Below are 22,777 nucleotides of genomic sequence, written 5' to 3'. Positions count from 1 at the left end.
TTCATATCAATTGCGTCGGAATTTTCAGCGTTTTCCATATTTCCAATTTCTGTAATCTAAAAGTGACTCTTAAACTTTACATACTTCATGATCCATGTACAATCTGTACACTTTGAAAGATTTCATTTTTGTGATCTTCATCGACTGCGATTCATACGATACGTTTTGTGTTCCTGCGTATTAAAATGAGGGAATTTTGGCTCTCCATATTTTCACGTTTAAAAAAATAATCGAATATAACCTTCCGCTTTTCCTAACTTGATCTCAAAGTGAGAATTGATATTTACGAATAATGGCGATTAGTTTTATTTGGAAGTAATGCTTGGTCAAGGCATTAGGGGATCAAGATTGCGGTTTAAGAAGAGGCTGTCATCGTTTCGTGGCACGTCTAAAAGGTTCACAGAGAACGATCTTGCTGGTCATTGTCTGAGAAGAGTGGTGGTTGAAGTTTGTTACGTTCGCGGGAATGGCCTTCGTGATGTTGCTTTTTTGGAACGTCAGGTATAATAACGAACTAAGGAAGGAAAAACTGTGATGATTTACAAAAAGCTACGATTTAGATGTCTTGTAGGATACTACGTGAGATAAAGTTTTATAGATAGAGAAGAAGAATCATACTTGAATAGGGCGAAGCTTGGAAAGTAGACAGCATTGGCTGTAATTGTCTTTTTTCTTTCTTTAAAACTATTTTGTTTAAAATAACTGATGGCCGACAAAATTTTAACAGAAACATAAACTGCAATAAAGATATAACAATAATAAATTATGTACATCATAACAGTAACAAATTCTAAAGTCATAAAGAAGTCAAAACATAAACTGTAACAAACTCTTAAAATTACATAATTCGCAATAAAAATTACGATAGACTTATCTTGAAAAATTAATAACAAGGTTAATAACAAGGTACGTAACAAATCAAATGACAAAAATCAAGGATTAACTCACAATCGTGCAACATTCGCTTGCAAGCACAATTTTTCACAAAACAATGGCATCCCTATGCTGTGTACCAGTCCAACTTGAACAAATCTGATTCGGTTTCCGCTTTCTCAAACCTGCTTCATTTTTCTTCATTTTTTTCCCAGCGAACAAAAATTTCCCTTCTTCCTTCGCCGGTCGATTTGGAATTTCCCTTTGAATCTACACGATTCCTCTATTCAGGCAGAATCGAAGCTGGCAGATCGAAAGTAAGCTCGTTCCACGAGTTTATTGTCCGAATAATGACCGTGCCTTGCGATTCGAGATCCGAGAGAGGAAGCCTCGCCATTTCGATGCAACGTGAGCTCAGGTAAAAAGCCAGCGCCGAAAGTTTTAAAGGCTCGTCAGCTGTGCGAATGGCTGTACGCTCGTTTCTCTGCGAGAAGCTTCTTTTTCTTTTCTATCGAGCAACAGCAGGGGTAGGAGGAACGAGGAAGGGTGGCGAGCGAGATAAACGCACGAGGGTTGACCGAGCACACCTGCTACCCTAGAAGAATGATCGAGCCGAATGCGAATTCTGTCAGACGATCGGGCTTCTTGCTTTTCGAACGAAGACGCCGCCTGTGCAGCCATTAAAGTCACCGAGCCAGACGTATGGTTCTGCCTCGTTGAATTATTTTTTGGAATTTTCGCTGGCTAAATTCTTCTTCCATTTCCAGATTTATTGGCGCAGGATGAAAGGCAGACTTTTTGTAAATGGAAATGCCTGGATGGGTGTGGTGGACTTTTTTCTACGAATACTGTTGCGATATATATTTTTTCTTTCCTTTTTTCTTTTTTTTTTTTTTTGGTCAAATTTATGGTTCTGGAAATTTTGTTGAGATTAAGTTTTAAGGAGCATCTAATTGTTAATTTTGAGGAGACATATTTGTTTCGGTTTGCTTTTATATGATACAGGGTTCTTTTGTTAGTGAAAGTTTCAAGGAAATTATAAATTCCTTTTGTAATATTAAGGAGTGTAGAGAGAAATATAATTCAATTGTGTCATACGTATTTTCAATATAATTGAAATTTGTTTCTTCGTATCGTTCCTTTGGGTGGATATTTACTGTAGTTGTTTTAAATCTCGTATAAAGATATACTTTTTAAATCGAAGTTGCAACGAGATTTGGGGTTTTCTTTCTAAGAATCGTCGAGCAAATGTTTCTTTTTTTTTTTTATCATAATCTAAAAGCAAGTTCCTTAAACTAGGTAACTGAAAATTGGAATTAATTTAACACCAGGATAGTAACTAAGTTAAATATATAGCACCAACTTGTCGCTATACGCGAAGTACGTGAACTATAAAAATTCAGAACCTGATGCCAACTTCCACAGCTTCAGGCAACGTAAATAAAAGAGCAAGTTTCGTTCTTCGAACTGAAGGTGTAGAATCTTCCCAAGAGAAGTGGAAGCAAAAAACCTGAGTTTGTTCGGTGATGAAGCAGAAAACAAAACAGATTTTTTATACGAACAAGAGAAAGAGAGAGAGAGAGAGAGAATAAAAACACGAGGGAGAGCAATGTTTTATGGGCTGCACGTGTATTGTCTGTCCGATAGAAAATGTTTAAAGGAATACGGTTCAAAGACCTCCCACAAAGTGTCGCGCAAAAAGGTGCGCACGTAGCGTTGGCCTCTTGAATCTCTTCCATTAAAGAAAATTCGACACGTAAAAGCGGAAGACTAAGCACGGGAAAGAGCGAAAAAGATGAAAAATGGAACAGTTGGGCCTTTCAGCCCCGGTCGTAAACCCGAAGATCATTAAATTTGAAGATTTCTCGCGCCGAGTTTTCTCCCTTTCAACGCCCCTCAAGACCAAGCTCGTTTCAACGATGTAAACTCCATGACGTAAACTTCCTTTATTACATCTCCGATAAAATAGAAAATTGGTATTCTTATTTCGTTACATAATTGTTAGGAAAAACGAATATTCCTTTTTGTTATTTAACGAGGATGAATAACGAAGGACAAACACTTCGATGAGAAAGAGAATCTTTTCTATGACATTTGCAAGAAAAATTGAGAATCGATGATAATTTAGTTGTTCTATTGTTCGATCCATTTTTATTAATTTAATAAAAATGAATATTCTGAATGGAAAATAAACGTCTGTTTTGCGATGGTTATAGATATAAGTGGATCAAAATCTTTTACCGTGCAAGGAGTTAAGAAACACTGATTCGGAGGTCGAAGGATCGTCGAGGAAACAGTTCTAGATTTCGATCGACTGATTACAATGGACTGTTGTGAATGAGCATCGACGTAAAAGAAAGGGGGCATTGTACAACAGAGCCATAACGCACCGTCGTAACATTTCCCATTCCTTAAGCAGTAAATCAGAAATCTAATTTCACAATTCAGTATCTCAAATAGGTATTACACTTCCTACAAATCCATTTAACATTCGAAGAAAAAAAGGCCATGAAATCACTCTACAAGTGTTACGAAATTCCTGAAACCAATCCTAAACACAAACTTCTCTACAATTCGAGAAACCACTCCTTCTTAGAGTTCTACTTATCCCATTAACGAATTAAAAATACATAATCTTAATTCCCGTCCCAATTACAACCGAAACTCGAACAATTCTAAACATTATCAATTTCTCTTCGATCTCAAAAACTACCCCTTCCTAGAATCCTACCCCAATTAAAGATCGAAAGAAAAAAGCAAGACACTCCATCAGGGTGGAGAAATTTCAAAAATTCCAATTCTGAACACTAGCGACTTCTCCGCAATCCGAGAAACCACCCTTTCTAGAATTCTATCTACCCCGTTAGCACGCCAACCTAAAAGGCCGAATCTTAATTTCTCCGTCAATCGCAGCGGAAACCCAAACAACTTCCGAGCCGTCTAACACCCTGCGCGCAATTCCGCGACCCAGAGAACTCGCAAAGAGGAACAGAGGGAGAGAGAGAAAGCGAGGAAGAGGAAGAAGAACCGGATGCGCGCAAGTTCGCGAGCAGTCAGGACGAGGTTGGCGAGATTTCTCGAATAATCCGCGATTATTCAGACGGCCGCGACCCAGACTCCGACAGGGCCTTTTTGTCCTTGCAGCGTGCATTGTCGCATCTGAAATTCGTGAAAGATTCGGTGGCTCGCGGGGGAGCGACGTCTGGCTGGCTGGTGGAAGACAAAAGTTGGCCGAGAGGCGAAAAAAAAAACAGAGAAGAAAGAAGAAAAAAGAGAGGCAGCTAGTGGGTGGTGGAGGAGAGTTTCCACTTGGCGAAAGCTGTCGCCGACAATGGCGAACGTTCTTAGAAAGAGGCTCGTCGCGCGGCCGGGAACAACAGATATCTGATGAGAACGGGGTGCACCGGGAAACGTTGAAGGGTGACGAGCGAAAAAAAAAGACAGAAGAGGGGCAGAACGAACGCGCGTCCTTCTTGCTCCTCCGTTCTTTTTGGAGGAGTTCGTTTCGTTTGTCTCCGTCGTTCTTGTCTGGCGAATCATCCATTGAGGAGAAAGTCGGTCAACGAGGAACGTCGACGATACGGTTCCGTGACGGAGCCACCGTGTGACGAACTTCTGCAGCGAGACTAGAAAATAACCGGGATGACGACCACGCCTGGAGGATGCTCCCTTTGGTTCTCGCAGCCAGACGATTCTTTGAGGCTTCTCCCTTGGCTCGTGGACGTTTGTCGAAGGGTTGTTTAATCGCGAAGGGGTTGCAAAGAGAAGGTTTGACGGTTTGGAGGTTTGTTAGGGTGGAGGGTTTTGTAATTGTGATATTTAGAAGAGGGGAAAGTTGGATGTGGTGTTACAGTAATCTGTGAGTTCGCAGAGTCGTGTAATTGAGATGTTACGGTTGGAAGAAAAGTTGGAAAATAGGAAGCTAGATTCTCGACAATTTATTATATTTGTCTTATTGTATATGTATGTATTATGTCGTATATCTGTGAGTTATGTTGAAAACACACAACAGAAATATTCACACGAAAGAAGAGTGGGAATATGTTGAAAATTTTAAAGAAATATATTCATGATTCAATATACCAGGTGCTTAATTTTTGAGACAGAAATATAGAAACAAATGTACATTGTCATTTTATGCAAATAGAACATACGTTATCCGTTAAGTGATTTTCTCGGGAATTGCACATCGATCGACTTACGTAAGGAAATTAAGAATTTTATAAAAAGTATGTCTAGAATTTATCAGTCCACTTTGGCTCGTTTTTAAACAACACGTATAAAATACCGAACGATATCGATCGAAACGAGTATTATTTCGAACGGGATCCGAATTAAACGTTGAAGCGAGGAAAAAAGGGGTAAAACGAGGGCTCGAAGCCCGAATCCCTTTGGTTTTGTCTCTCATCAGAACTGGCAAATCACCCATTGAGCAAAAAGTCGGTCAACGACGAACGGTAGCCGCAACGATACAAATCCACCCCCGTTGACAGAGTCGCGGATAAGCGCGGTATCTGGCCGTTGTTCGGTGGAAAGCGACGGAAACGAGGGGATGAACGGGGGGTTTGTGCGCGAAAATAACGGAGGAAATGACGACTTCAGCCGGAGGACTTCTCTTTCAACGACCTACTTCCATTGTGTCGCAGCAGTCCTGCTTCTGCTCCAACGGAAGGAGAACCACCGTAATGGAATATTAATATTGGGGTTGTTGAGGAACTTCTGTCCCTGGGGTGCGCTTCGTACGGAGAAGCAGCAGATTTCCAAGCAGTTTGTTATCTACTATAGAATTTTGGTTGGCGACTTTACGGCGGTTATTTTGTGTTTTCGAAGAGGAACTCCCTGGAGAAATTTGAAAAATTATTAGCACGAACGTAAATTGTTGTAAATACGCTAGCACTCACAAGCCTCAGGATAGTTCTTATATTTTCTACGTGGAGAAGGTTAGGTAACTGTTAAAAGACCATTTAACCCGACGAGAATATTAGCAATTTTTCTAAAAATACGTACAATTTAAAGTTCATAATCTACATAGAAGATATTGAGTTTATTGAAGACAAAACATATCCTGAGAATTTTGAGAGTGTGCGTGTACAATTATCGTCCTGATGAATTTTTTGAAGAAAATGTATGGAATTAAATATGCATCGAAGAAACGAATGCAGAGGTAGTACAATGTAAGAAAGGAATTAAACGTTGTTTATGATACAGTAACATCGAATTGCATCTAATCTGACTGGAAGAAAAAAATGTATCCATAAATTCGAATCCTCCGGAAGAATTAATAATACGCAACATTTTTGTCCACGTGATTATTCATAAAATATAAAGCGACTTCCAAACGAAAGAAAACGAATGCTAACATGTTGTCGACAAAAAGTCCAAAACCTGACCATCGACTTTTTCTCGTAGAAGAAAAAGAGGAGCGAAACACATTCGATATCCAGGTAGATGATGATATTAATAAAACATTCATCCTTCGTCTCATTAGCGGATAGAACATTTCCAGCGAGCTAGCATATAGGTTATCGGATTTTCCGGGAATAACCGACAATCTTTAACGTCCTCGAGAGGCGAAAGTGGATCGTGCAAGTTGCTAAGAATATTCGATTCGCTCTATTCAATGCTCCTCGGCGACGATATCCCGACGTTCCTCCCCTTTCGATATCATTGAATGCGCGATCACGACGTGTCCCTGAGCTGAACTCGAAATTAGGAAAGGGAAAGTGGAAGGATGAGAATAGAAGGCTCGTATTCCTGTTATAAAGCTTGCATCGGATGACCGACTTCGATTTTCCATTACAGTCTCGCGGTTAAAGGATATCAGATGAAACTGTGGCCGAGGATATCGAACTTGGTCACGATTTATTAACCATCTGCATATAGTGAAATTAGGTTATGTACAGTGGCTACAAATATTATCTGTGCACGCCATTATTTTCCAATGAAAGCGTTCTCTTGTCAGGTTCCACGTTTCGTTTTCAAATTGTTAAACTTTTAGTGTTCAATTTTTCTAGTCGTACGAAAGTACAATCGACTGATATGAAACTTAATGCACTTGAACTTGATTAATTAATCTATAAACGCTGTGACAAATATAACGACGTACAAATACTTTTCCTAGGCACTGTATATCGAGATTTAAATCTTTTATCGTTCCAGCTTTCCAGAGTCGTTTGATTTATTTAATACGATCACCTTATTTATTTACTGGACTCGATAAAATGATGTAACGAATTAGATGCGGCACCGGATAAATTTTGTAAAGTTTAGAAGATTGTCAAACACAATCTTAGAAATCGTAGAGTCACAAGTTTGTACGAGTAAATGAAAATGACTGAAGAATCGTGACAGGGCTAATCTAATAGTAAGTAAACGCGTAGTTGGCGGCACGCCGCTGCGTCACAGGCGTTTTTATTTTATCTCGAGGAACCTTTCACTTCGACGCTACGTGGGAAAACAGCGATTAAAAATAAAGGAAGCAGCGGGAGCGCTAACGATCCTGTAGGAAAGGTTCCTCGGAGCCCTGCAGCCTTCTAACGACCTTCCGAGGCATCATCATCAAGGGCCGAGTTAAATTATTCATTTGTCCTGAGAGATAGAGTACGCTTATTAAGCATTGCTTTAACATTTTATTTGGATCACCTATGATACTTAATTAAATATTCTATTTTTGTACTATATCCAGGTGAAAGCTATTTCGATTTTTACATTTGATTCTTGGCGCGATTGAAATTGCCATTTACCATTTATAGAACAATTTTCAATTAGTATTAGAGTAAGTTTCAACTAATTTTCCACGCAGAATATTAAAACTGATAAATATCACAATTCCGAGAAATATTAAAACTAAAAGCTAGCGCACGCTAGATTTGCTTTCTTAATTAATTTTAATTTGATAAAGGAATTGAAAAGAATGAACAGAGATGAAAGGTTGCGAAATATGGTGGAAAATTTATTTGAAATATGACAAGAGCATCGACAAAGGACTTCGCGAAAGTGGTTTTAATCTGTGTCAAACGGAAAGTTACGTTTTATCTCGAGATCGTGTTTCCTTCGAGCTGCTCCGACTAACTGAACTTGCGATACACTCGGAACCAGGTCACGGTTATTTTATTAAGATGATTCTTCAATAAAGTTATTTCTAGAATACCTCTACAAATCACTCTCTATCGGAATTCCTTACAAGGAAAGTTTATTCGATCATTCACTCAAAAATGTAAAATCAGTTTTTATCCGATTCTAAGTATCGTATTATAAAACGAAATTTCACGAATTAAGGAAGCAGATATTCCCAAGTGTACGATGAATCACCTAAAGAGACATAACGTAGACATAGACAAGCATAAATTCATATTTGCCGATGATTAATCAAAAATCCCAGAGATATTCAAACTCGAAGCTTCCGTGAAATAGAGAAGAAGAAAAAAAACAAGATAAAGGATGCTATGACGTATAATAAAAATTAGTAGATACATCGTAATCATTTCTATTTCAATAAGAATGAATATTAAAACATCGTTAAAACATCTACCAAGATAAAAGATCGAGAAAAGTCGTTTCGATGGATTTGCTAGTTTCAATATAGCCATTAAGCTCGTCATAGAACAATATCTACTATTGCCATCCTACGATAATCCACGATATAACGAGGTAGTAAAATGTGTCAAAGTTCACAGCAATCGTTAAACCGCGGCTAATTATGCAGATTCGTATTGCTACGAAAACAGCTAAGAATTACATTCGCTGTTACAACGAATAGCTATATGCTAGCGATATTTTCATCTTCAAAATTTAAAAAATACCAATTAATTTGCGAATCTATGGGAATGAACGGAATTAATTTTCTAACGTGCTCGATACGCGCTACACTGCGATTATTTGTTAGCTTCGATATCTCCAGCTTCGTCAACGTGCAACAATTTCTCGAAAAATCGCACCTCAAGATCTTTCCTTGTTAGTCAGGGAGAAACAACTCGATGTCAATAGACGATCGGCGTACGGTATTTCCAGCGACTGTAGCACAGCTTTGTATGTACGCTACTTTAGACGCGTGAGAGCCACGACGTAGGTACTGTTACAACGTCAATGTGCTCCTGTTCCGTGTGACAAAAGCGCTGGCCACCCCTTGTCCAGGCGAACGAGCCGGGACCGGTTCCATAAGGAAATTACCAGCAGCTTAATTTCACGAGACGAATACGGGTGTGCGAGTTATGTCAACGTTGCTTACAGGCAGGGTGATGTATGGGTCTCGAGTGAGCATATTTTCACCGTGTAATGGGTCAACACGGCTATCTTCGAGGGAGCCACCAAAGCGATTTTCTGTACACTTCGAAGAGTTGACGGGACGTATGTAAGCAGAGTAAGCAAAGAAGGGAAGTTTGCAGAATTCGCGAATAATTATCGAGCATATCGAAACAGGATTGAGGCGCAAACAAAGAAACAACGAGCAAAAGTTGCGTAAATATAACATTATTGGGAGATGTACATAAAGTTACACGTTGTTTTACAGTTATATGTTTAGTAAGTTGTACGTTATAGAAGTCGGAGACTGAACAATTTTCACGATTCGAATAGAACGTATTCGAAAACTTTCGAAAAGTTGGAAGCTGGCAAGATAGTTGAAAAGAAAAATGGTTAAGGAAATTAAATTTTACTGCGCTATGGTCTTCTAAGGTTGCTCTATTATTCTAATGCAAAGTTGTCAGTTTCTTTAGAAAAGTTTCCCAAAATTTGGAACATCCATGGACAATGAGAAATTTGCATGTGTTTCGAAACCAGGAGATATACAGAAGGCAACAGAAGCACAAAGGTGTCCTTTCTTCAAGGAGAAAAATAGATATTCTGTGATATTACGTGGAAGAATTGTCTAACTATAATTCCTCGGAAAAGTTTTCGAAGAACTCACTGATGCAAAGAAGCCAGCTACGAAAATTCAAAGTGCGAGAGAAAATTTATGAACAAGTTGCAGCAACCAGGTTTATTGACCTTTTGTTACTACTCGCCGATATACCACATATAGATATTCTTTAGATTTCATAATTAATAATCTCGTCATACGGTCTACCAATTGCAACACATCGTGGATAACGTAACAGAAAAGCCTACATTCACGTTTTCGAACTACGTTGAACTTAAAAACAAAATCTGAAAAGGATCCTCTAAAAACCCATCGATCTATCCAACCCCCTAAAAAATCTACGATCTCGACAATCTCTCGCAATATTTCGTTGGACGAAGATGCGATAGACGTTGGACTCGAAACCGTCGAAATTTCAAACACCCCGCAACTGGACGTGGTGTCACGTATATATAGCGCCTAGCAACCGCACAATCGCGAAGAGTGTTCGCTCGTTATCGCCGAATGCTCGGAACGAGCAAACGCCACCGAAGCGACAGACGACGACGAAAAACTTTTGCCGAAGAAAGAGATAGAAATAGAAAATAAATAAATAAATAACGTGTGGAATAAAGGAAAAGCGAGGGTGTGGCTCACCTAGGCCCATTTTGCGTTTCAGTTTCTTCAACACCTTCATCTTGCTGCGCAGCGGTGCCAGTATGTTGCAGTCCCCGTTGTTGTTCTGCGGCTGCAGCTCGGCGGAGGGTTGCTTCCCGGCGGGGTGGTGGTGATGATGGTGCTGGTGGTGCGCGTGGTGCGTCTCGTGATGATGGTGGTGATGGCGGTGGTGGTGATGCTGCTGCTGTTGCACGCTCGCGCCGGGACTGGCGAGGTGGCTGCAGCAGTGACAGGGGTGGCTCTTGCTGCCCTTGACCGCGCACGACGCCCCCATAAATGTAGCCGTGGTGCTCTCGAGGTGACGAGAGCAACCGTGAGATCCCGGGGGTAGGGAGCGCCGATAGAGACGACGAAGACGATGACGACGACGATGACAAGATCGAGGTGGATGGAATCGCGCGGGGGCCGAACGAACACCGGCTGATTCTCACTGATCGCACATAGAGCACACTGTGATTATGGTCGCGGACTCTGTCCAACTAATAGAACAGTATGACCGTGTAAACAGTATATACGTATAAGGAAGATGAATATACGTAAAGATCGGTATATACGAGTATTAGAAGAACGATAAGAGACCTGGATTTCTCTCGACACACACTGAGTACATGTATGTACATATATGTATGTAAATATACGCGTGACGCGAGGAGAAAGAAGAAAGAGAGAGAGGCGAATGTTTTCGTGTCAAAGGTTGAAGGATTCGACAACCGCGTGACACGAAGACGAGAAACGCAAGCAAAACACGAATTATCAAACACTTGCGTGCCCCTCGAGCGGCCAGGGACGACTGACTGCTCGTCGACCGAGCACCAGAGTATCGCCGAGCCGCGCGCGAGCCACCGACCAATCGTAGCCGCGTTATCCCCACCGTGCTAACGTCGACAGCGTCTACGTTTGGTGGGGAGTGTGGCACCTGGTGGACAGCTGCCCCTTACCTGGCCACGACACACCGGGCCACCCCGTGCGCCAACGCGGGGAAGCAGGGGTGGACTACTCGCTCGCTGCCTTTTCGATCCGAGAGGCGCGGGGTTGGAAATTCGAACTGGTCGCCGACTGCACGAGCATTGATCCTGCTAGACGCGATTACTTTTTTCCTCTCTGCGGCTGTGTGTGCTTCTACCCCGCACGGACAGTCCGAGAGGAAGAGCATTTTCGAGCCGGACACCCGACCACTGCTTTCGGCTCAGACGGGCCGACACCGCTCCGGTATGGATTTTTTCCGCGAGTCGATGACTCGCGCGAGTTGCCGCTCGCGCTGTCTGCGAGACGTCTCCCGGAAATTTGAAAATGGAAATTACGCGCGTATCTGGACCTTAGCCAGAGTCAGTGTGTATTAAATCTTACTTGTATGTATTACCTATGTATCATTGAACGTATTAAGTCACGCTTTTCGCAGTTTAAGCGAGAGCAAATCAAAGCTGCAAAAGAGAAGTTATGTTACAATATCGACAAGATATGAATTTGGTACCATTTCTATTCGTTATCACGTTGAAAACTGGGCGATTTAGAACGAGGAAAAGTCTACCATTAGAAAGAGCGAAAGATATGACGCCGGAAATACGTAAAATGTTATTCTTTTTTAAATAAAGTCAATACACTCTGGCTGTGAGTTCCAGATATTAAATTTGGCGCGTTAAGAGGATCCTATTGATCTTCGGTCATTTTTGTCAATGATTATTACTTCTTTACGCTGGATGATTTTTTAATGAAAATATGTATCGCAATCTCTAAAATAAAATCGTTGCTTCGTTTTATTATCGTAGCTATTTATCGATAACGCGCGTAAAACTTTGGTTAACTTTAAAAATAGATAATTTTGTATTAATAAATGTTTTTACCAGGTTAGTCTCTACATTTTATCCACCAAAATATAGTATCTAACAACTGAACTTGCAGAATCATTAATTAATAATGAGCTACTTGGAAACGATCACGCGACAACACCCACTCAGCAGATCTGCCACGTTTCTACGCTAGCGATCAATGTTCAGCTGTGCCATCATTAGCACACGCTTCCAACATCGAATAATATCTGATTTAATTTCTAAAACGTCGATGTTCCATCTTAAAATACGCATCACCCGATGAATACTTCTATAATTTATAAATAATACTAGCGAATTAAATTATAATCGATTATTAAATGAACATTCCATCGTCGAAAAGAAAAATGGAATATACAAATTTCGTAATAAGGTCGCTTCTCTTAAACTTCCCAGTAACATCCGCTGGCTTTATAAATGCGATCGCATTAATAAAGTAGAACGAGACTTCCCGACGACGCAGCTAGTGCCAGATTCACGATTTTGCGTTAAGAATGATTCATAAGGGGCCATAGATCGCAGATTTCCCAGCGAGTCGCGTCTGTTGAATGAGTTCGATACAATTATTCGATTTGGTTATTCAACTTTCGACCATCTATCGCGAACTCTGGAAGAGAAAATTGGAGCACGGTGATGCTGTGATACGTGAAACTTATGATCCGCCCCAGTGATACGGAAATATGTAAATAGAGTTGTAGGAGAATCATGGGTGAAGCATGGTCGGTATTCTGCGTTGAAAACGGTCCAAATGGCAGCGTTTGCGATCATGAATAATGCAGCTCGTACAGGAAGAGTGTGCACCGAGATATCGTAAGTAGAATTTAGAGTCCCTAGGAAAAACAGGACGCGAGTTCCACCGAGTGCAGCCGTATACGTGTTCGCCAAATTGTTCCTGATTAAACTCGTGGCCAAATAATGAGATCAATGCTTTTTATTGTTCCTCTCTTAACGAGGAAATTAATTTATTTTCTCCTCTGCTTACGTAAAACTTTTTGCCATGTGTGTTTTATCGATGATCGATTTTTATCGTGGCCTGATGATTGAAGAGTTGAAGGGGGTTAATTGTGTAAGGTTTCTTATTAAGATTAAGAAACGAGCTTTTCCGTTTTTGGCGCCTGTATCTTTTACTATTTAAATTCCACCATTTTGGGCATGATTTTTTTTTAATTATTCCTCGGTTTATTCTTCGTTCCTTTCTCCTTCTTAATTAAAGTTTCTTTACTAACAAAAGTTTATATCTTCGATTGAACCAATTGTTCTTTAAATACAGGATACTTCTAGTATTCTGTAGATAAGAAATTGTAAGTATTGGAATAAATATAGAAACTTATAAGAATAAAATATTGCGATTTTCTATCATTTTCGAAGGCTTAACTTGTTATTTAAAGAACAGTAACGCTATTCAAACGTAGCATTTCTTTAGAAATGGAAGAAAATAGCGACCTTTGGTATCTCCTCTTATAATTAAATTAACACGATTCGCACTTGCCTCGAATCGGCGAGGCAATGAGCACACGACCTGTTCGCCGTGACGGTCGAGGCTTGTTTTGGTTTGCCATTTCGAGTTACAGGATCGAAGTACAGACAACGGTAGAAATATCGTGTTTCCATGGGATTCGAGATCCATTTCTGGTCCCATGACAGAGTAATGATGATGACGTTAAGAAACACAAAAAATTGACCGAGAAACGAGCAGAACTTTCACCTGTGCCGATAATTCCAAAGATAATTATCGGTGTATTTTATTCAACTTTTATTTTGTAAAACTTATCGTACGAAAGACAAAGGAAACAAATACAAAAGTACCATAAGTTTTACAAAATAAAAGTTAAAGTATCTATCAAACTAATCGCTTTTCGACGTAAGTAGGTTGACGATTTCATGTAGAGAATCTTTAGCTGTATCGACTAATGTACTAAAAAATATACGATTGCATTAAAAAACAAGAAAAACAGAATTGACCTTCACATGTCCCTTGCGCAACCATTTACAAAAAATCTAATAACATCAGAACACGTCGCCCTTAAAGCCATTCAACTTTTGTCCGACACATTTTTCGACATAATTAATAGCGTCGAAAATATTTCAGTTCAAGCTCTTAGATGACTCAATTTCGTATTTCAGTTTCATCCTATTAAACTAAATTACGAGCACAATATAGACATTTCCCCTGCCCTTCTGTCGTACCATTAACGTTCCACATAAATTGCATATACGTATGTATCGAGTTCTCAGCTGATCTCAATGGACACGGAATCACAAGAAGCTTATACAGGTACCCTTATAACGGAGTTACCTTTCGTAAGAATTTCAAAAAATGTAAATCATCCAATTTTCATACAAGCCTTGGTTGTCGTCCGAATGACGTCGATGCGGGTTGTACACCGATCATAACGAAGATATCTGTGCCTTCATTTACCATATTCGGAAAGCATCTTGTACCATGTACAAGTATTCGAATATTTCCACGAGCTTGTGCAGTATCAAGTTCCATATCGATAACCGCCACTGCCGTTCACGCATGTCACCCTTGAGCCACGTTTCTTCGGCCTTGGCGCGTGCGAGCGCAACGACGAAGGCGTCGACGTATCGATTTTCGAGTAGACAATTGTTGATCGATCCTCGCTCTTCTGCGATCTGCTACATTGTCTGTTCGATCTAATTTCCGTACCCTTAACGTGGTTTCCCGTTAGCTCGAAAAGCTGTGAGCTCCGAGATGGCGTACCGATGCAGCCACTCAGTGGCTCGTAAATTGAGTTTCCTGCTGCTGGAAGGATGCGGAGCCTCGCAGGACTGCAATGCGGTTTCCTGCGTGCAGCCTGCACGATAACTTTCTCCATACCTCGCCATTTTATTTACCCTGTGTGTCGCTAACGTAATTTCATTCTCGTTTACTGCATCCCCCGTTGGTTTCCGTGGCGCATTTCGCTTGTTTTTTTAACTTTCTGATTTATTGGCATATTGAATTACAATACCAGTGCCATAACCAAATGATAAAAATAACGCGAGCAAGAGCTTCGATCGGGAAATCTATTCCTTAGAAGTTCTTCGACCAATGCGAATTTCGACAAAACCCAGTCTTTCTAAAAGTTTCATTTAACGTATTTTCAGTTAATCAACGTCGAAACCTAAAGTATGAACTGGCTACTATTCGTTAATTACAGGTGTCGCTTGTTAATATATCGTTAATCCACGTGAACGTCGAGTAAATACATAACTACACGATTTTACGACGATCACTGGTGCACGCCAGTACAATTTATTTACACGGCTAGTGTTCACAGCAACAGGTTAAACGAAAAATTCAAAGGGGGAACGTTTTACGAGGTCGTGGAGGGCAACGTTTATCGACGAAGGCATTTTTAGAATCTCATTAGCGAGGGATGACAGGTCAGCCCCTTCTCGCTACGGCTATCAACACGCGACCACCATTTTCACCCTATTCGATTTCATGTCAGCTTTGGAAGATGTCTACTGATCCTTAAACCCTACCTGCATCCCTTCCAGCCTCAAGGATGGTGAAAAAGTAAAAGTAGGTTAAGCGGGCAAGACCGAATATTTATATTCCATTATGTACTCGACCGTGATTCATTATAAAAGTATACAATTAATATCCAATTTTTAACAAACGCATTTCTTCCACAAATTCATCCGCCGCAACAACATGGAAGAAATAATATTAAAGGAGAAAATAAATTTGACGGAATCGCGTTTCTGACGAACACCGTCGACATTTACAATATTTCACTGTATAATTAATAATATTTGTTCGATCATGTTGGAGGATCCAGTTTATAGAAGAAAACAAAGTTCCCTTTTTTTCGTAAATGGAACAACGAAAATGTAAATGTAAATTGAACAGTAGTTTTTTTTTTTTAATAGTAAATAGACATCGTTGGTTACGTAATCAGGTGTTGATTGCAAAACAACAGCGAAACAGAAGCAAAAGGAATAGGAAGCGGGTCAGAGTCAGGTTCTCGGAGAATGGGAAATATGCTCACGGCAGCGTAGCTGCGGCTTCCTTTCGCACATCCTTTTCATCCGGACCGGTGTTCCTCTTGCGTAACGATCGTACGCCAACTAACGGAAACCGTTTGTTCGGTCCACGTCGAACTTACTTTCGATCGTTTGATCGCCGTCCAGCGGGACCGACTTCCTGTCCTGAACGCTCTGATTCTTCGCACTCTTACACTAACACTTGCACCGTCTATTCTCCTTATTTTTAACAGGCGAAGAAACGAGTTCTTTCCGTTCTACAACTTGCATCTTGCACGAAAAACAATCTATTTCTTAATAAATATTCACTTGGTTCGCGAACATTATCCATCGTTTCCTCGAGGTCGAAAATAGAAGTGAAAATAAATGGAATTTTTACTTTCACTCGACAACCGCGATATTATAATTGCTATGGACTATGTTTTAACGCCGATTGCTTACTACTATTATTTATTATGTACACGACACGACGATAGAAGCATATCATTTGTGGTTTTGTGCCACTTGGACAATGACTTCGAGGTTCGACAAACAATTTTCGAAACTTTGCTGATTTTATTTCTTCATCGTGAACCTTTTTTCATGTTTAAAAATATTAATATTGTCGAGAATGGATATCGGGATTAATTTAGAAATAACAAAAGGAAGCACATGGTAAATACATTCGAACAATCGTTAAATTGAAAGTTCATTTATTTAACAGCGAAACACGATGAAGATAAATCTATACGATAAATATATTTAAATCCTTATCCATAAATAATAACTTTCACTCAATTCTGAACACTAAATAATAAAGCGATTCCTACGAATCGCAAAATATCTTCGACCTTAAAGACCTCACTGTTGAGACTCTCACTTTCCAATGTACTTTAAATTATACTGCACACTTATCAAATGAATCTAATTGAAATAGAAGTGGAATAAAAAGATATTTTACAGCCTGAGCTATAAGATATGTTGGCGCGAGTCAATTAAAACCCTTATATCCTTTCGACGAGTAAAGTTGTTGCCTACTTGAAACTCGTCGCAACGATAGGGTCGTTAATCGCCAGAGTCTAATTATTAATTAGAATACCGTGGCTGCTTACGAGGTAATATCTGCGCGAAGAAATTACGGAATAATTACATAAAATCGCTGTGTAGTGGCTGGTAATTCGTTCGAACCAGCTGTTTTCCCGAGGCCGGCCATTATTGTATCTCCAGCGTACGCGTGCACGCACATACGAAACGAAGTATTGTTTTATGCACGTGAATGCACGAGCGCACGCGTGCCTATTAACCCACGCGTGTAACTGTATGCGATCCAACAGTAATTCACTCATGAATTTTCATCTTTCGTTCCCTTCCTCTTTCTTTTCTCTTTTCTTTTTTTTTCTTTTTATTAGAAAGCTTGAATAAGCGAAACACGATGATGTGCGGAGATTGGGATGTAAATCAAACTATAAATGGATAATTTAGACTTAAACATAGTTCGAAACGAAAGATTAAACATCTTCATTTTAAAACATTGTTACAGTTATTAAACATATTATAGTTATTCGCAAAGTTCTTATCACATATCTTATTTATTTATTTATTTATTTATTCGTCTATAAGATTATTTTGAGCTAGTTCCGTTAACAATAAAGTCATTAGCGATTACTTAGAGTACATAATTAGTGATTACATGTTTGCAAGATTGAATGATAGTTAAATAAAACAAATAGGTTTATCTATTTAAAATGTTCCAAGTTAGACTATGCGTGGGCTTTAATATATTTGCATAATAATTTCTCCATCCAAATTGCATATTTTTTATAAAGTTTCGCGCCTCACTAGCTTTTCCTGAAAGACTGTCTTCTCCGTTCCTGATATCCTACCATTTCTTAATCTCATCTTTTTAAAAGAAATTTTGAATTTCTAGTTTCTTATACACTATGAATTCTAATTTCGATTTTATTTTCATAACTCATTTTCATCACTATGCTTTATTCGATTACGAGACGGACGAAAATTCAAAGAGGCAACTGGTTGGCTAAGGAGAGGCCTACGATTTCCTAGTTTACGTGGGAAAAGCTGTCAAGTAACACTTACAGGAACGTCTATGGATAAGTGAACGTTGATTGCGAAAGGGTCGTTCGTTCTTTTTTTGTTTTTGCTTCGATAGGGAACTACCGTTTGAATTATGCTTGCCATTGTTCCTCCGTATGTCGGTGGGCACGGTTGTGCGTGAAACGCACAGGATGCATCTAAAGATGCACGACATCCTGCATCGTGAATTTAAATGAAAACGAAGCCAAAATCCAACAACTCGCGATGTCTCGGGTCCATGCGACCGCCGCTCTTCGAAATTTTACCATCATAATAATTTTTCATTGATCGTTGAGATACATTTACCAACCAAAAATTTCCAATTACTTTCTAAATTGTTATCTTATTGTTAATTTCAAATTAACGCTATGCAGATATTAATAGTAATTTCATCTCGTTCCATAAATATTCGACGCGTTTCTCTGCTCTTTAAATCGTAGAATTTTAAAACGTGCAGTGATTCCAGACGTTTGCCTGTTAACTAATGTATTTCACATTAATGAAGCTTCATTTCGTAAATTTAATTTAGCAAAGTTCATCGAAGGAGCTGTTCAAGTAAAAACTATTTATGAATACGTAGGAGTTTAAACGAATATCAATTGTTATAGGTAGAAGCTTGTATAACTGTTTTACTGTATGAATAGTCGGGCGAATGAAATTTATTCGTTGTTCGCAAGGAAACTGTTATTCCATTAAAATATACATTATTCAAGTGGCAACGTTATCTTTGCTTCCCGATTCGATATTTTCTCGATGAAACCGTTTCGTGCTATTGAATTCAATCGCGCGAACAGATTTCAATAAAAGAGTATTCTTTGCAAATATTTATTGTACATAGATAAGAAAAAGAAAAAAAAAAGGAGAATTCTTGAAGCAATTAAATCTCCACATTTAGAACTCAAATACTACATCCTGCTATTATCTGTACATTACGAAATTTTCAAATTAAAATAAATCCTTGACCCAGATTTTTCGCCAAAAAGCTCTTCTTCACGTCTCTCCTTTCGAACAATTCAAATGGCAGGAAAAATTTCCTTTGAAAAATTTCCCAATTTTTCTATTCAATTCGTGAATTGTCTGCTATCCGGGAACGATTCGAGGGAACAGAAGTTTCCATTATCTTTTCCAACGTTTAATCATCGCGGTACGATAAAACGCTTCGCGAGTAAACGCCGCGGCTCGAACAGACGCGCTACTCGCGCGCGAGTAAACAACCGAGCCGTGTCTCCGTTTCCTCGAGGACCGCAGTCGGATTGATTTACGAGACCAATGCTCGTTGAAAACCTCCGAAATTACAGACAACGAGCCGCCTTGCTTCGTTTAAGCGCCTCTTTTCGCCCATCCTACCAGCTTCCTTCCGATTCTGAACGGTGGAACCGAGGCTAAATGGATAGTTATACATTTGCGCACGTAAAATTTGCTTAAAATGGATGTTAAGAAGCATTTCGGATTTCACGAGCCATTTGCATAATTTCTGTGATGGTTTAATATTACGGCAATGGTTAAATATTTGCTTAACACATTCGCTGCTGTAATTCAAACATATTTAGGTGGTCGAGTAATTATGTTAAAAATACAGCTGACAGAATTATTATCGCATTTTTATATTCGTTGTGTTTTGGCTAAATTATTCGCTGAAACTTTTTAAACAGGTAACTGTTGCTGAATATTTAAATGTTTCATTTTTTTTCGCTGCTAATAACTCGCATGATGCGTTCGTACAATTATTTGGAAAATGCAGCGGTCGCAATTATTACATTCTTATTTTTGTGCACATTCGTAAAATGATATGTAGAAACTTTTTAAATAGACAACTGTTGCTTAAATATTTAGATGTTTAACACTTTCGCTACTGTCGACGCACAGGGTGCGTCCATGCAATTATTCATCTAGGAAATGCAGCTAACGCAATCGTTGCACTTTTATTTTTGTGTATTTCGATAAAATAATTCGTGGAAAGTCTTCAAACTTGTAACTGTTCTTAGATATTTGTTTAATGCGTCAATATGATACGTCAACGAAGTTATCTGAATGTCGCGTGTCGCTTGTCGCGTCTCGAGAAAATTATTTACAGAAAGTTCAAGAAGGTAATCAACAGTACGTTGAAAAAGTCACTTTCGATGAAGCAAATTTCTAAAACGAATGTTTTAAGTTCATGTTAATCGTCCATGCCTGAATCTATTAATAATAAAAAGATAATTTAAACATAATCTTAGGACTCTCAAGGAAAAATAATTTTGTCTCGATCGTACAACGATCTAAAAATTTATCTAACGTAATAAAAAGAAAACACTTTACATTTCACCGTTAGATTTCCTTCGTTACCATTGTGCAATTTCTCATTACCCTACACTGCTCCATATTACGCGTGCACTGTGCTCCAAATTCTCAAGCGTAATTGCGTGGAAATGTCTTCAAGAATCATACCTGACTAGAATCATATCAAAAGTATCTGCTCTTGTGTTGCGCATATTTAATTGGTGCAGCGTTTTTCAAACGACCAGGCCGATTTTACGCGGTTCCAGATGATACTCTGTCTGTTTCGATGCTAATCGTCAATGTAAATCAGCCTCTCGCGCCTGTTTTTTCAAAAGATCGAGATAACTTGAAGAGATAGAGGTAGGAGATAGATTTGTTGATATAGATGAAGAAGATTTCGAAGTAAACGTTTCGTTAAAGTCTTTGCTGACAAATGCTTTTGTAAGATAAAGAAAGGTTCGCAGGGTTTTGGTTTAAACAATTCTGATTAGGAGAAAACGTATTATCCTAGAGCTCATTGTACGATTGTGAACAACATGGACCATGGATTTTTATCAGTCATGTATTTGGGTTAGCTGCTAAAATAATAAGATACTACGTGAGAGTTTTCACGTCAGTCGCAATAACTGCATCACTTCCTTGTGATGTTAACCGAAAATGTTTCTGGGAAATATAAGAGAAATATCATTTGGAAAATATATTGGCTCATATATCGAACCTGATAGCAACAGAAGATATTAATGTTTCGAAAGATCAAAGGAACAGAAAAATTCATACATAGATACGAGTATGATAATCGAAAAATATTTTCCCAATCGGACATTCATTTTGCTAGGCGAAACATCAAACTGTACTTATAAATGAAATCACGTTGAAACTAATACGTAATAAACTCGACTTTCGACGCGTAACAAATCCTCTATATTTAGTCAAATAACAAAATTAAAAGTTTACTAACAACGTTAAAAATTCGTCTATCAAAATATTATAATAAATAGCCAAAACTATTCCCAACAAATAGACCACCCATTTTTATGCATCTATAGGAAACTCGAAGGTGCGAAGACGCGCACAATTAGCGTGCGCTGATAATATGCAAAAAGATATATAAAATATCCAAAGAAGAGTATTCATTTCCATTTGCCTAGTTATATTCGCAAGAACATAAAAATTGGTAAAAATCCACGGTAATAAATAAGCAATCTTCTTACGGAAATAAAATAACCATTACGAGGTAGACATATACCTGAATTACGACCGAACACACACACACACACACCATCGAATTCGTCGTGGTAAAACGAAATTTCGAAATGAGATTTGCTTGACGATCGATATAAATCGTATAGAGTTGGCCAAGGTGCACGGATTCGAGGATTCAGCATCTGTCTCGCGCCAAGTCTCGACCTCGCCACCGTGCCCCCGTGGATAAGGAGAAGTGTGCAGATGCGTTTGCTATGGGGTAACCCCGTCGGCGGACGGGGATGCGTGCATATAGCATAATGTGAAATAGCGGAAGCGAGCGGCGAATGGCAGGAAGTCGGAGAGACTGGCGCGTGCGCACCCCCCATGAAAATATAGAAGACGCAGGCATTTTAGAAGTGTATTGTCGTCTCGGATTACTATGGCCCCTAAGAAGGGATGGAAGGGATCCCCGAACGGTTGTCAACCTCTTACTTCATGGTTTTACTTGTTCACTTTATCAGATTATATGTGTATATATATATGAAATGTTAAGGATATATGTAGATAGTTGTACGTATAGCTAACAGGGTTTAGGTTAATTGCAAGTTGATTATTATTATGCTCATATAATGTACGTGTTCTTGTTTATGAGTAAGTTTATGTCTATCTCATTGTTTCGAAATTTTCTCTTATGTGTAACTGGAAATTAACGCGAAGTTCGAAGGCAGGCGAAAACGGAGAAAAAATATTTTTAGCGAAACGTAAAGAAAAATTTCGAGGGTAAACCAGAGTCGAGCGTGTCAATTGCCCGTGAGATTTATTTCATCGGTGGGCAAAAATTCTTGTAATCTCGTGTAAATTTACATTTTGGGGAAATTGCCACAACTGAGAAACTATTAAATATTTTTCTATGAAATTTCCAAATTTTCTTACCCGCTTAAAATTTAAACGAAATCTCTCGCGCTTGGAGTACTTGGATTAATATTTTTATTAAAAAATTACACCTATCAAAGGATATCTACACGGTATACAAGCTTTCGTCAAAGAAATA

At 39.0% G+C, this 22,777-nt stretch overlaps 1 protein-coding gene across 2 annotated transcripts in view; it reads right to left on the bottom strand.

Annotated features, from left to right (window-relative positions):
• Positions 1 to 22,777, bottom strand: part of LOC122576009 (protein neuralized) — a 113,542-nt gene that overhangs the window by 48,114 nt on the left and 42,651 nt on the right. Inside the window, exon 1 of one of the 2 annotated variants that reach the window (XM_043745695.1) lies at positions 10,367 to 11,182. The exons of the other annotated variant lie outside the window; for it this stretch is intronic. Within the exon in view, the coding sequence (XP_043601630.1) occupies positions 10,367 to 10,661 (295 nt within the window). The 5' untranslated portion in view covers positions 10,662 to 11,182. Of the gene's footprint in view, positions 1 to 10,366; positions 11,183 to 22,777 lie in introns of those variants that run through there. 2 annotated transcript variants of the gene reach the window in all.

Source organism: Bombus pyrosoma, linkage group LG15, assembly GCF_014825855.1.
Source record: "Bombus pyrosoma isolate SC7728 linkage group LG15, ASM1482585v1, whole genome shotgun sequence".
NCBI classification, from domain to species: domain Eukaryota; kingdom Metazoa; phylum Arthropoda; class Insecta; order Hymenoptera; family Apidae; genus Bombus; species Bombus pyrosoma.
Note: the sequence above shows the minus strand (reverse complement) of the source record. Positions and strands in the feature narration are given on the sequence as shown.